The sequence below is a fragment of the Scyliorhinus torazame genome, chromosome 7 (assembly GCF_047496885.1).
Source record: "Scyliorhinus torazame isolate Kashiwa2021f chromosome 7, sScyTor2.1, whole genome shotgun sequence".
In the NCBI taxonomy this organism is placed as follows: domain Eukaryota; kingdom Metazoa; phylum Chordata; class Chondrichthyes; order Carcharhiniformes; family Scyliorhinidae; genus Scyliorhinus; species Scyliorhinus torazame.
Genome location: NC_092713.1, coordinates 8,460,770 through 8,475,258, shown reverse-complemented (window position 1 = coordinate 8,475,258; position 14,489 = coordinate 8,460,770). Strand labels below are relative to the sequence as shown.

The 14,489-nt window shown below is 52.7% G+C and overlaps 1 protein-coding gene across 1 annotated transcript in view; it reads left to right on the top strand.

Annotated features, from left to right (window-relative positions):
• Window positions 1-14,489, top strand: part of slc44a5b (solute carrier family 44 member 5b) — a 596,657-nt gene that overhangs the window by 532,883 nt on the left and 49,285 nt on the right. The window contains exon 12 of the mRNA XM_072512838.1: window positions 13,568-13,699. Coding sequence (XP_072368939.1) covers window positions 13,568-13,699 — 132 coding nt within the window. The remainder of the gene's footprint in view (window positions 1-13,567; window positions 13,700-14,489) is intronic.

The window sequence follows — 14,489 nt, the reverse complement described above, 5'->3', positions numbered from 1 at the left end:
GTTGCCCCTGAATTGGGAAAAACAATAATTGGGTACTCTAAATTTAAAAAAAGGAAAGAGGTGCTGACTGGCCGATAAGATGCCAACTGAGGTCCCACCTGGCCTCCCAGAGAACAGAAATGATCCCATGGCAGTATTGTGAAGGTGAGCAGGGAAGATCAATATTTGTTGGTCAACCAACGTCACTAAAACAAATGACCTGGTCATTGCAGCATTGCTGTTTGTGGGATCGCGCTGTGTAGAAATGGACAGCCACATTTCCTACATTAGAAAAGTGACTACGTTGCTAGAAGGTACGTTATTAGCTGGGAAGCGATGTGGTTGTGAAAAGTGCAATGGAAATACAAGTTGTTTTTTTCTCTACACTTAATGCGCGACACGTCTCGAATTTCTCTGGGGGAGCAGGAAGCAGTCGTGCCTGGTGAGGCTTTTACCGTGAAGTGTTCCACAGCTCAGCTCAGCTGTCCATCTTCCTCAGTTACTGATATTTGGCTCATGCTCCCGACGGGTGTTGTGATTGAGTTCCGATCTCTGAAACGTGTTTCGTGTGGCGGAAGAGAGTTCCAGCATGTCTCACTGAACAACATTGCTGTACCGTACCCAATGTACAGTCCTTCTCAGACGGAAATGGGATTTCATATCGACTGGCGTTAGGTGTAGCCTGAAAATAACTTGCTTGTCATTCTGAGCAAGAGAGACAATGTAGACGCATTATCTGGGGTTAGGAAAGGCACAAATACAGAAGGGCTGATGGATCGATCAATCAATTATTATAGTGTTAGAAAAGAAGGATGGACAAAGACAGAATTTATTTGCTTAGAATTAATGGACAACAGGGGCTATATTGTGCTACTGAGTGCATATCATAAGCCACTGGGTGTATACAACAGGCTGCTGGGTATATACCATAAGGCAACTGGATGTATACCATAGGCCATTGGGTGTATACCATAGGCCACTAGGTATATACCACAGACCACTGAGTATATACCATAGGCCACTGGGTGTATGCAATAGGCCACTGGGCATATACCATAGGCCACTGGGTATATAGCGGCATGGTGGTGCAGTGGTTAGCACTGTTGCCTATGGCACTGAGGACCCGGGTTCGATCCCGGCTCTGGGTCACTGTCCGTGTGGAGTTTGCACATTCTCCCCCTTTTCTGCGTGGGTCTCACCCCCACAACCCAAAGATGTGCAGGTTAGGTGGATTAGCCACGCTAAATTGCCCCTTGGAAAAAAAATAATTGGGTACATTAAATTTATTAAATAAATAAAAAAGAAATGGCTGAGCAACTAAATACATACTTTGGTTCTGTCTTCACAAATGAGGACAGAAATAACGTACCAGAAATGTTGAGGAACGCAGGGTTTAGTGAGAGGGAGGAACTGAAGGAGGTCAGTATCAGCAGAGAAATATTGTTGGGGAAATTGATGGGATTGAAGGCTGATGAATCCCCAAGGCCTCAGAATCTACATCCCAGGGTACTTAAGGAAGCGGCCTGAGAGATAGTGGACGCATTGGTGGTCACCTTCCCGGATTCTATAGACTCTGGAGCAGTCGCTGCAGATTGGAGGGTGGCTGATGTAACTCCACTATTTAAAAAGGGAGGTAGAGAGAAAACAGGGAATTATAGAGCAGTCAGCCTGACGTGGTTAGTGAGGAAAATTCTAGAATCCCTTAACAAAGATTTTATAGCAGAGCACTTGGAAAACAGTGGCAGGATCGGACAATCAGCACGGATTTATGAAAAAGAAATTGTGCTTAAACAAATCTACTGGAATCCTTTGAGGATGTAACAAGTAGAGTTGATGAGGGGGAGTCAGTGGATGTGGTTTATTTCGACATCCAGAAGGCTTTCGACAAAGTCCCACAGAAGAGATTAGCATATAAAATTAAAGCGCATGGGGTTGGGGCAGTGTATTGAGGTGGACAGAAAACTGGTGGCACAGGAAACAAAGAATAGGAATGAAGGTCTTTTCCACATGGCAGGCAGTGACTAGTGGGGTACCGCAGGGATTGGTGCTAGGACCCCAGGAATTCACAATATACATTAATGATTTACATGAGAAATAAAATGCAATATCTCCAAATTTGCAGTTGACATAAGGTTGGGTGGGAGGGTGAGCTGTGAGGAGGATGCAGAGATCCTTCAGCGTAATGGACAAGTGGAGTTATCCTTTGGTAGCAAAAACAGGAAGGCAGATTATTAACGGCCATAAATTAGGAGAGGGGAATGTGCCATGAAACCTGGGTGTTCTCGTACACCAGTCACTGAGAGTAAGCATGCAGGTACAGCAGGTGGTAAATAGGCAAATGGTATGTTGGCCTTCATTGTGAGAGATTCGAGTACAGGAGCTGGGATGTCTCGCTGCAATTGTATCGGCATTGGTGAGGCCACACCTGGAGTATTGTGTGCAGTTTTAGTCTCCTTATCTGAGGAAGGATGTTCTTGCTGTGGAGGGAGTGCAGCGAAGGTTTACCAGACTGATTCCTGGGATGGCGGGACTGACGTATGAGGAGAGATTGAATCGGTTAGGATTGTATTCGCTGGAATTCAGAATGAGGGGGATCTCATAGAAACCTACAAAATTCTAACAGGACTGGACAGGGGAGATGCAGGGAGGATGTTCCTGATGGGGGGGGTGTCCAGAACCAGGGGCGAAATTCTCCGTAAACGGCGCGATGTCCGCCGACTGGCACCCAAACGGCGCAAATCAGACGGGCATCGCACTGCCCCAAAGGTGTGGAATGCTCCGCATCTTTGGGGGCCGAGCCCCAACCTTAAGGGGCTAGGCCCGCGCCGGACGAATTTCCGCCCCGCCAGCTGGCGGAAAAGGCCTTTGGTGCCCCGCCAGCTGGCACGGAAATGACATCTCCGGGCGGCGCATGCGCGGGAGCATCAGCGGCCGCTGACGGCATTCCCGCACATGCGCAGTGGAGGGAGTCTCTTCCGCCTCCGCCATGGTGGAGACCGTGGCAAAGGCGGAAGGGAAAGAGTGCCCCCACGGCACAGGCCCACCCGTGGATCGGTGGGCCCCGATTGCGGGCCAGGCCACCGTGGGGGCACCTCCCCGGGGCCAGATCGCCCCGTGCCCCCCCCAGGACCCCGGAGCCCCGCCCGCGCCGCCTTGTCCCGGCGGTAAGGTAGGTGGTTTAATCTACGCCGGCGGGACAGGCATTTTAGCGGCGAGACTTCGGCCCATCCGGGCCGGAGAATCGAGCGGGGGGGCCCGCCAACCGGCGCGGCGCGATTCCCGCCCCCGCCGAATATCCGGTGGTGGAGAATTCGGCAACCGGCGGGGGGTCGCAGTCTGAGGATACGGGGCAGACTATTTAGGAGAGAGATAAGGAGAAATTTCTTCCCCAGAGAGTGGTTGGCAGGTGGAATCCTCTACCAGAGAAAGTAGTTGAGGCCAAAACGTTATGTTTTCAAGAAGAAATTACATATAGCATTTAGGTTGAAGGGGACCAAAGGCTCTGGGGAGAAAGCAGGATTAGGCTGTTGAGTTGGATGATCAGCCATGATCATAATGAATGGCGGAGCGGGCTCGAAGAGCCGAATGGCCTCCACCTGCTCCTATTTTCTATGTTTCTATGTAGATACAATAGGCCACTGGATGTATACTATGGGCAACCGAATAGTGAGAAGGAGATAGAGGAGAACATGTGCAGGAAAAGATCAGAAAGATTCCAGAACTACAGAAGAGCAATAATGTAAAATGTCAAGATCCTAATGTAGATAGGATGATAAAAATGTAAAGGAAAAAGGGGAGGAATTCCTGACCCAGGAATATGTGTACATGTTCTTAATGTCTGTGAAAGTCAGGGTTCCTGTGTATGAATCTATTAATTTGCATATACTGGAAGCTACATATATTAATACGCAGGACCCTGTTCTTTGCAGACAGAACGAACTTGTATACACATTGCGCCTGTTTCAGCTGAATAAAATGAGTGATTGCCATTTCATTCGTCACGGCAACGCCTTGACCAATCAAAGCCAAACTGACTGCTTTAAATTTTCAATCACTGCTTGGCAATTAACTGTCAGTCACCATCAACTGGTTCATTCTCCATGGCAATGCCTCTACCAATCTATGTCGCCTTGCCAACCAATCAACATTGTCTTCTCATACAGTGTACAGTTGTTGTTTCCCCCGGACTTCGCTATTCATACGATCATCCTAATGCGTGCAAGGTGAAAACCCTTGACAGAAAGTTTTTCCACTATCGCTCAAGTTCTATTCCCCAAAATGGCTGCCGCAAAGATCAAAGACATCAACACCTTCTCACCTTTCCTGCAACATTCCATGTTACAAACGGTCAAATGAGAACTGAATATGTTCGAGCAAGTAAACAAATACAGAGCACGAATGACGCGGGAACGGGGGCGGGGGTGGGAGGTGCTAACGGGATAAGTCTTTCAGAGAGCTGGCACGGACTCGGTGAGCCAAACATCCTCCTTCTGCGCCGTAATGTTTGACATTTCCAGGAACACCTTGTGCAAATGTTGAATCAGTTTTGTCTCTGATCTCACAATGGCAGAACCTCCGTCCACACGAGGTGTGGGATTGAAGGCGGAGGCTGCCCTCGGTGCAGCTGGGGCTGAACATGAAGGAACAGTCCGACTGTTTCCAAACCTTCCGCTGCCAGCGCCCTGTTGCTTGGCAGCTGAGACCTTGAGAAAGCGGAGGTGGCAGATTGGATCTGTGGACGCGAGCAGGCGGCAAGGAGCTGATCGGCGAGCGCCAAGTGCAAGCAGTACTCGGAGAGGAGGAAGGAACAGCAGACGTCCGGTGTCAGCCCCAGCAGCATCGCAGCTGATGCAAAGCTTGTGGACAAAACAGAGGCTGAGCAAGATAGGAAAGAAAGAATTAACAAGAAAGAGTGTTTACACCCAACTCCTCACCTCAGGATGTTCCAACGCACTTCACAGCTAACAAAGTATTTTTAAAGTGGAGTCGCTGTTGCAATGTTCAAAATATGGCAGCCGTTTTGTGCACAGCTGCCACACACAGCAATGTGATAATGACCCAAAACTCTGTGTAATAAACAGTAGGTATTGACCAGAGCACGAAGCATAAATCTCCCTGTTCTTTGAATCATTTACATACATCTGAGCATGTGGTCAGGATCTTGGCTTAACAACTCCTTCAAAACATGGCTCCTCTGACAGTGCAGCACTCCCTCAGTACTGATCCTCTGACAGTGCGGCACTCCCTCAGTACTGACCCTCTGACAGTGCAGCACTCCCTCAGTACTGACCCTCTGACAGTGCAGCACTCCCTCAGTACTGACCCTCTGACAGTGCGGCACTCCCTCAGTACTGACCCTCTGACAGTGCAGCACTCCCTCAGTACTGACCCTCTGACAGTGCAGCCCTCCCTCAGTACTGACCCTCTGACAGTGCAGCACTCCCTCAGTCCTGACCCTCTGACAGTGCGGCACTCCCTCAGTCCTGACCCTTTGACAGTGCAGCACTCCCTCAGTACTGACCCTCTGACAGTGCGGCACTCCCTCAGTACTGACCCTCTGACAGTGCAGCACTCCCTCAGTACTGACCCTCTGACAGTGCAGCACTCCCTCAGTGCTGACCCTCTGACAGTGCAGCACTCCCTCAGTACTGACCCTCTGACAGTGCAGCACTCCCTCAGTACTGACCCTCTGACAGTGCAGCACTCCCTCAGTACTGAGCCTCTGACAGTGCAACACTCCCTCAGTACTGACACTCTGACAGTGCAGCACTCCCTCAGTACTGACGCTCTGACAGTGCAGCACTCCCTCAGTACTGACCCTCTGACAGTGCGACACTCTCTCAGTACTGACCCTCTGACAGTGCAGCACTCCCTCAGTACTGACCCTCTGACAGTGCGGCACTCCCTCAGTACTGACCCTCTGACAGTGCAGCACTCCCTCAGTACTGACCCTCTGACAGTGCAGCCCTCCCTCAGTACTGACCCTCTGACAGTGCAGCACTCCCTCAGTCCTGACCCTCTGACAGTGCGGCACTCCCTCAGTACTGACCCTCTGACAGTGCAGAACTCCCTCAGTACTGACCCTCTGACAGTGCGGCACTCCCTCAGTACTGACCCTCTGACAGTGCAGCACTCCCTCAGTACTGACCCTCTGACAGTGCAGCACTCCCTCAGTACTGACCCTCTGACAGTGCAGCACTCCCTCAGTACTGACCCTCTGACAGTGCAGCACTCCCTCAGTACTGACCCTCTGACAGTGCAGCACTCCCTCAGTACTGAGCCTCTGACAGTGCAACACTCCCTCAGTACTGACACTCTGACAGTGCAGCACTCCCTCAGTACTGACCCTCTGACAGTGCAGCACTCCCACAGTACTGACCCTCTGACAGTGCAACACTCCCTCAGTACTGACACTCTGACAGTGCAGCACTCCCTCAGTACTGACCCACTGACAGAGCAGCACTCCCTCAGTACTGACCCTCTGACAGTGCAGCACTCCCTCAGTACTGACCCTCTGACAGTGCAGCACTCCCTCAGTACTGACCCACTGACAGAGCGGCACTCCCTCAGTACTGACCCTCTGACAGTGCGGCACTCCCTCAGTACTGACCCTCTGACAGTGCGGCACTCCCTCAGTACTGACCCTCTGACAGTGCGGCACTCCCTCAGTACTGACCCTCTGACAGTGCGGCACTCCCTCAGTACTGACCCTCTGACAGTGCAACACTCCCTCAGTACTGACACTCTGACAGTGCAGCACTCCCTCAGTACTGATCCACTGACAGAGCAGCACTCCCTCAGTACTGACCCTCTGACAGTGCAACACTCCCTCAGTACTGACACTCTGACAGTGCAGCACTCCCTCAGTACTGACCCACTGACAGAGCAGCACTCCCTCAGTACTGACCCTCTGACAGTGCAGCACTCCCTCAGTACTGACCCTCTGACAGTGCAGCACTCCCTCAGTACTGACCCACTGACAGAGCAGCACTCCCTCAGTACTGACCCTCTGACAGTGCGGCACTCCCTCAGTACTGACCCTCTGACAGTGCGGCACTCCCTCAGTACTGACCCTCTGACAGTGCGGCACTCCCTCAGTACTGACCCCCTGACAGTGCGGCGCTCCCTCAGTACTGACCCTCTGACAGTGCAGCACTCCCTCAGTACTGACCCTCTGACAGTGCAGCACTCCCTCAGTACTGACCCTCTGACAGTGCAGCACTCCCTCAGTACTGACCCTCTGACAGTGCAGCACTCCCTCAGTACTGACCCTCTGACAGTGCAACACGCCCTCAGTACTGACCCTCTGACAGTGCGGCACTCCCTCAGTACTGACCCTCTGACAGTGCAGCACTCCCTCAGTACTGACCCTCTGACGTTGCAGCTCTCCCTCAGTACTGACCCTCTGACAGTGTGGCACTCCCTCAGTACTGACCCTCTGACAGTGCAGCACTCCCTCAGTACTGACCCTCTGACAGTGCAGCACTCCCTCAGTACTGACCCTCTGACAGTGCGGCACTCCCTCAGTACTGACCCTCTGACAGTGCGGCGCTCCCTCAGTACTGACCCTCTGACAGTGCGGCGCTCCCTCAGTACTGACCCTCTGACAGTGCAGCGCTCCCTCAGTACTGACCCTCTGACAGTGCAGCACTCCCTCAGTACTGACCCTCTGACAGTGCGGCACTCCCTCAGTACTGACCCTCTGACAGTGCGGCGCTCCCTCAGTACTGACCCTCTGACAGTGCAGCACTCCCACAGTACTGACCCTCTGACTGTGCGGCGCTCCCTCAGTACTGACCCTCTGACAGTGCAGCACTCCCTCAGTACTGACCCTCTGACTGTGCGGCGCTCTCTCAGTGCTGATCCTCTGACAGTGCAGCACTCCCTCAGCACTGACCCTCTGACAGCGGTAGGGAGATTCCCCAGTCGTCGAGGCTATCTCACCACTTGTACTGCACCTGCCCTCTGTCAAGGACCAGGGGTGGGATTCTCCATAATCGGCGCGATGTCCGCCGACCGGCGCCGAAAACGGTGCGAATCAGTCGGGCATCGCGCCGCCCCAAAGGTGCGGAATTCTCCACATCTTGAGGGGCCCTCACCTTGAGGGGCTAATCCCGCGCTGGAGTGATTTCCGCCCCGCCGGCTGGCGGGAAAGGCCTTTGGCGCCCCGCCAGCTGGCGTGGAAATGACTTTGCCGTGCGGCGCATGCGCGGGAGCGTCAGCGGCCGCTCACGGCATCCCCGTGCATGCGCAGTGGAGGGAGTCTCTTCAGCGTCCGCCATGGTGGAGACCGTGGTGAAGGCGGAAGGAAAAGAGTGCCCCCACGGCACAGGCCCGCCCGCGGATCGGTGGGCCCCGATCGCGGGCCAGGCCACCATGGGGGCACCCCCCGGGGCCAGATCGCCCCGCGACCCCCCCCTAGGACCCCGGAGCCCGCCCGCGCCGCCTTGTCCCGCCGGTAAGAGAGGTGGGTTGATTCTCGCCAGCGGGAGAGGGTTGACAGCGGCGGGGCTTGGGCCCATCGCGGGCCGGAGAATTGGCGGGGGATTCCCGCCGACCGGCGCGGCGCGATTCCCGCCCCCGCCGAATCTTCGGTGGCGGAGAATTCGCGACGCGGCGAGGGCGGGATTCACGCCGGCCCCCGGCGATTCTCCGACCCGGTGGGGGGGGGTCGGAGAATCGCGCCCCATGTGTTTGCTCATGTGCGACGGCAAACCCACGTTAAAAGATGTCCTGTACCCGGCGTCTGTCGAGAAGAAACCAGCACATCCCCAACACAGACACGCCCTGCGGCGATGGGCGAGAGGTAACAGGGATAGGGCCGTGAGATTTGCCAGTCCCGAGCATCGGACACGGAGGAGCTGGAGTTTGACTCGGTCGTTTCGCTCTTGGAATGGGAATAGGATAGCGTTTCGGCAACCTCCTCGCCACTGAGCGGCCCTCCTCAGCATCCTCTCTGCTCACCCCCCATGGGAAAGGTCTGGAAAATGTACCCTAAAAATAGTCTGTCCCATCTCCAACCTGCCTGGAAAACCGCATCTACCTGTGCTCAGAGTTATGCTGAATTTCACAACCTGCAATGCCCGAACCCTCCTGGATAATGAGCAAAACAGTCTTCCGGAATGGAGAACTGCCCTTGTTGCCGTGAACTCAGGCACTTCAACATTGACAGTTCCCACGCGGGCTTGGGAACAGAGCCCCAGAAATGGAGAATCCAGCCCTTTGTTTGAGCAAGGGGGAGAAATGATTAACTCTGGAAAATGGCTCAATAACCAGAGCTCGCGGATTTCTAATAAGGGAGGAGAAGGAAATGGGGAATGTCTCTGCACACAGGGCTCTGGCGATGACCCGAGGGGCCAAGTGGACCCCTGCGCTGTACAATGCTACAAGTGAAAATTAATGTTGGTATGTTCTGCCCTCTGGTGTTGAGTTGGTAAATGGCAGCTTCATTCCCGACGAGAGCAGCTTTGAAATTAGCACAAGTGCCATCATTCATGTGACACGCGGAGCTTTGCATTTTCACAATAACTCGGTAGAATTTTGGTTTTCAAAAGGATTAGAGACGGCACGGTAGCACAGTGGTTAGCACAGTTGCTTCACAGCTCCAGGGTCCCAGGTTCGATTCCAGCTTGGGTCACTGTCTGTGCGGAGTCTGCACATCCTCCCCGTGTCTGCGTGGGTTTCCTCCGGGTGCTCCGGTTTCCTCCCACAGTCCAAAGATGTGTGGGTTAGGTGGATTGGCCGCGCTAAATTGCCCCTTAGTGTCCAAAACGGTTAGGCGGGGTTACTGGGTTCTGGGGATAGGGTGGAGGTGTCAAATGATGACCACGCCCCAACCATCTTCAGCTGCTTCATCAATGACCTTCCTTCCATCAAGAGGTCAGAAGTGGGGATGTTTGCGGATGACGGCACCATGTTCAGCACCATTCGCGACTCCCCAGATAACGAAGCAGTCCCTGTCCAAATGCAGCAAGTCCCGGACAATATCCAGGCTCGGGGCTGACAAGTGACAAGTTACATTCACGCCACACAAGTGCCAGACAATGACCATCTCCTACAAGAGATGACATTCTCTGCATTCTCTGCATTCCCATGACATTCACTGGCATTACCATCGCTGAATCCCCCACAATTCCCACAGTCAACTTCCTGGGGGTACCATTCAAAAAAATATATTTTTATTAGGGTATTTGCAACTTTTATAATAATAACAATAACAGCGACATAAACATGGTACAATAAACATTTCCACCCCCAACCCAATCTTCACACACCCCAACCATAAAACAACGATCCGGCCCTCCTCCCTCCCCCCCCCCCCCCCCCCCCCCCCCCCACTTTGGAATTCTGCCTCTGTTGACATTTCAATTATCCCGAGAAAGTCGCCGAACGGCTGCCCCCTCCGGGGGAACCCGACCATTGACCCTCTTAAGGCAAACTTTATTTTCTCGAGACTGAGAAACCCAGCCATGTCGCTAACCCAGGTCTCCACACCCGGGGGATTCGAGTCCCTCCACATTAACAAGATCCGTCTCCGGGTTACCAGGGAGGCAAAGGCCAGGAAGTCGGCCTCTCTTGCCCCCTGAACTCCCGGCTCTTCCGACACTCCAGAGACCGTGGGGGACCCCCTGGGGCCAGATCGCCCCGCGCCCCCCCCAGGACCCCGGAGCCCGCCCACGCCGCCTGGTCCCGCCGGTAAATACCAGCTTTGATTTACGCCGGCGGGACAGGCAATTTCTGGGCGGGACTTCGGCCCATCCGGGCCGGAGAATTGAGCGGGGGGTCCCGCCAACCGGGCCCAACCCTACAACCTCCGTGCATCCGCAATGGCAGCTGCGGTCAGGTAGAGAGCGAGCATGGCTGTGTGTACTCCAACATTCATTTCCTGCAGGGGGGGGATGGACAGGTCCTGCAGATGGGACTGAGGGAAGTGTGCGTCTGCTGGGAGTGGAGCTGCCGTGCGATGTGGGCCTGGGTGTGACACACAGGTTGTAAAAACCTGACCCGGGTCAGGATGGATGGGACAGGGGCGTGGTGGGCAGCCAGGAGTAAGTAGCACCAAAGGGGTTTGTTTAAAACATGCACTCCAGCAGTGAGCCAGCCCGATCCCGAGGGGGACTCCCCGAATCCACGGACTAGAGACCGAGTCGTTCCCCGCTGCTCTCTGTGGTCCAGGCAGCATCCTCCAGCAAGCCTGACAACTTTGGGGAATTTTCTTACCTACTCGCTCCCCTTCAGCAGCCATGGTTCCCAGGCCCCGCTTGTAAATACTTGCATCAATTTTCACCCAAGAGGGGGGGGGTGCATTGCAGAGGGGTGGAGCGTGGAGTCTCCAACCTGCTAATGAGATTAAAATTCATGCCAAAGAGGGTTTGCATGGGCCTGTTGGCACAGGGCACGAACTTCGATTTTGTCGTCAGCGAGGGACCGGAGCATGGCGACAGAATCAGCACCAGGCGCAAAACTAACTTTTCAATTCAGCTCGATTCTCCCCCTGATTGTGATTCTCGCTTCCCAGGCCGCGAATACCGCCCCACATTTTCTGACACAGGTACATGGAGGTGACTTCTCAGCCTAGACTAGGCGGTCCTTTCTTAGGGTGCAGCAATTTATGCTTACTCGATTGGCCAGACGGATTACTTTAGATTCATCAGCAACAAGCGGCATTTGTCCAGACCCCTCAGTGAAGTGAAACATCCCACGGTGCTTCAGTACAGCCATTATCAACCACACTCAAGGAGATATTGGAGAAGGTGAACAAAACTTTGTTTCAAGATTTTAAGGACCCTCCTAAATGAAGAGGGAGGGAGGCAAAATGAGAGAAAATGAGAAAGCTCTGGCTGGTAAAAGTAGGGAAAATCCCAAGATATTCTATAAGTACAATGGGAAGAGGATAACCAGGGAAAGAGTCGGGACCAAGGGGGGAATCTGTGGGTGGGATGACATTGGTCGGGTGTTAAATGAATATTTCACATCTGTCTTCACCCAAGAGAATACGGAGGTAGATGTAGAACTCAGGGAGAGACTGTGAGGTTCTTGAGCAAATTGCCAAAGCAAGTGACAAGATATTGGAGGTGTTGGCAGGCTTCAAAGTGGACAAATCTCCAGGTCCGGATGAATTGCGTCCCAGGATGCCGTGGGAGGCAAGGGAGGAGATTACAGGGGCTCTAACCCAAATGTTTAATTCCTCTCTGGCCATAGGGGAGGTGCCAGAGGACTGGAGGACAGTTAATATGGTCCCCACTATTTCAGAAAGGATGTAGGGATAAGCCAGGGAACTACAGAGCAGTGAGTCTCACATCAGTGGTAGGGAAAAGATTGGACAAAATTCTGAAGGAGAGAATCTCATTTGGAGAGGCAAGGTTTAATCAGAAATAGTCAGCATGGCTTTGTCAGAGGGAGGTCATGCCGAACAAATTTGATTGAATGTTTTGAGCATGTGGCCAGGTGTGTAGATGAGGGTAGTGCAGTTGATGTAGTTTACATGGATTTCATCAAAGCCTTTGACAAGGTCCCACACGGGAGACTTATAAAGAAGGTAAATGCACATGGGATACAGGGGAACCTGATAAGGTGGATTCAAAATTGGCTTAGCTGTAGGAGACAGAGGGTGATGACAGACGGCTGCTCCCCTGACACACTGGGAAGTTCCGAGGAACAAAGGGACCTTTGACTGTTTGTCCAGCGATCTCTGAAGGCAGAAGGGCAGGTTAATGGGGTGGTGAAAAAGGCAAATGGGACACTCGCCTTTATCAATCGGGGCTAGATTACAAAAGCAGGGAGGTCCTGTTGGAGTTGTATAGAACTTTGGTGAGGCCACAGCTGGAGTACTGTGTGCAGTTCTGGTCGCCACATTATAGGAAGGATGTGATTGCACTGGAGGGGGTGCAGAGGAGATTCACCAGGATATTGCCTGGAACAGAACATTGAAGTTATGAAGAGAGGTTGGATCGGCTCGGGTTGTTTTCTCTGGAGCGGAGAAGACTGAGGGGCGACCTGATCGAGGTGGACGAGATTATGAGGGACGTGGACAGGGTGGATAGGGAGCAGCTGTTCCCTTTGGTTAAAGGGTCAGTTATGAGGGGGCACAAGTTCAAGGTGAGGGGTGGGAGGTTCAGGGGGATTTGAGGAAATACCCAGAGGGTGGTGAGGGTCTGGAACGCGCTGCCTGGGAGGGGGGTCGAGGCGGGTTGCCTCACACCCTTTACAAAGTACCTGGATGGGCACTTGGCACGTCAGAACGTTCAAGGCTCTGGGCCCAGTGTTGGCAAGTGGGATTCGGTGGGCAGGTCAGGGCCTTTCATGTGTCGGTGCAGAGTCGAGGGGCCGAAGGGCCTCCTCTGAATCATAGAATCATAGAATTTTTATTCTGTGTGAAAACAAGGATGTGAATTTTCAAATTGTGGTCCCGCCAGATGAGGAACCTCTGTTGGCCACTGAGCACATTGAGTTGGACTTGGTGAGCAGGACAGGACCTGCTGGCAGTTAGAATAAAGGATTACATTTCCAAGCTTTGTAGTGGTTTCTGGCTCTGTGTCTTTTTCCTGTCTCTCATTTTAAGCCTCTGTTTTTTTCTCTCCTGTTTCAGGAATCTGGCACTGTTACTGGGAGTACAGCAGCTTGAAGGACAAGCCTGGGAGCGACATTCCAATCTATGACATTGGCTTCCAAATGGACTTCAGGGTATACCTGCAGCTCAGGCAGACGTGGCTGGCCTTTAGTAAGTCTTTACAAATTTCGGGCGGAGTTTATGTTTCAGGTTTAACATCACTGTGAGATGGTGAAACAGTCCCATTTAAGGCAGAGATGAGGAGGAATATCTTTCCTCTGAGGGCGACGGGTCTTTGCAACTCTCTTGCCCAGCGGGGAGTGGAGGTTACGTCCGAGAATATTTTTAAGGCTGAATTAGGTGGATTCTTAATTGATACGAGAATCAAAGGGCTCGGGGGGTAGTAAGGCCTTGATCAGGTCAGCCTTTATCTTATTGAATGATAAAGCAGATCCGAGGGAGCCGCATGGTCTAATCCTGCTCCTAATCAATGTGTCCGTATGTAGTTCCCACTCAGAAGATACTTAAATTGGTGGAATTGGTCTTCAGCCAAACAGGAAAATGAATGTTAAGCTACAAGGTGTTGGGAGGTGAGTTATGATACATTGGGAGATCAGGTAAAGGTGCGCCGGAGGGTTGGATTAAGTCAGGTTGGAAGGTTAAATTGCAATATATTTGGAGATTAAGGTGTATTGGGAACAGTGAGTTATTAAGTGTTGGGAATTTACATCAAGGCATCTTGGCCAGGTTGAGTCATGATGTATTGTCAGGATTGAGTTACAATGTATTGGGCGGTTGTGGTAAGATATATTTGGAGGGTTGAGTTACGTTTGGTTAGGATTGACTTATGATGGCTGGAATTCTCCAGTTTTCGGGATTCCCTTTTCCCTCTGACAGGGCGCCCCCGCCTGCGGTTTCCAGACGGCGTGAGGTGGATCCAATGGGAAATCCCATTGACAAG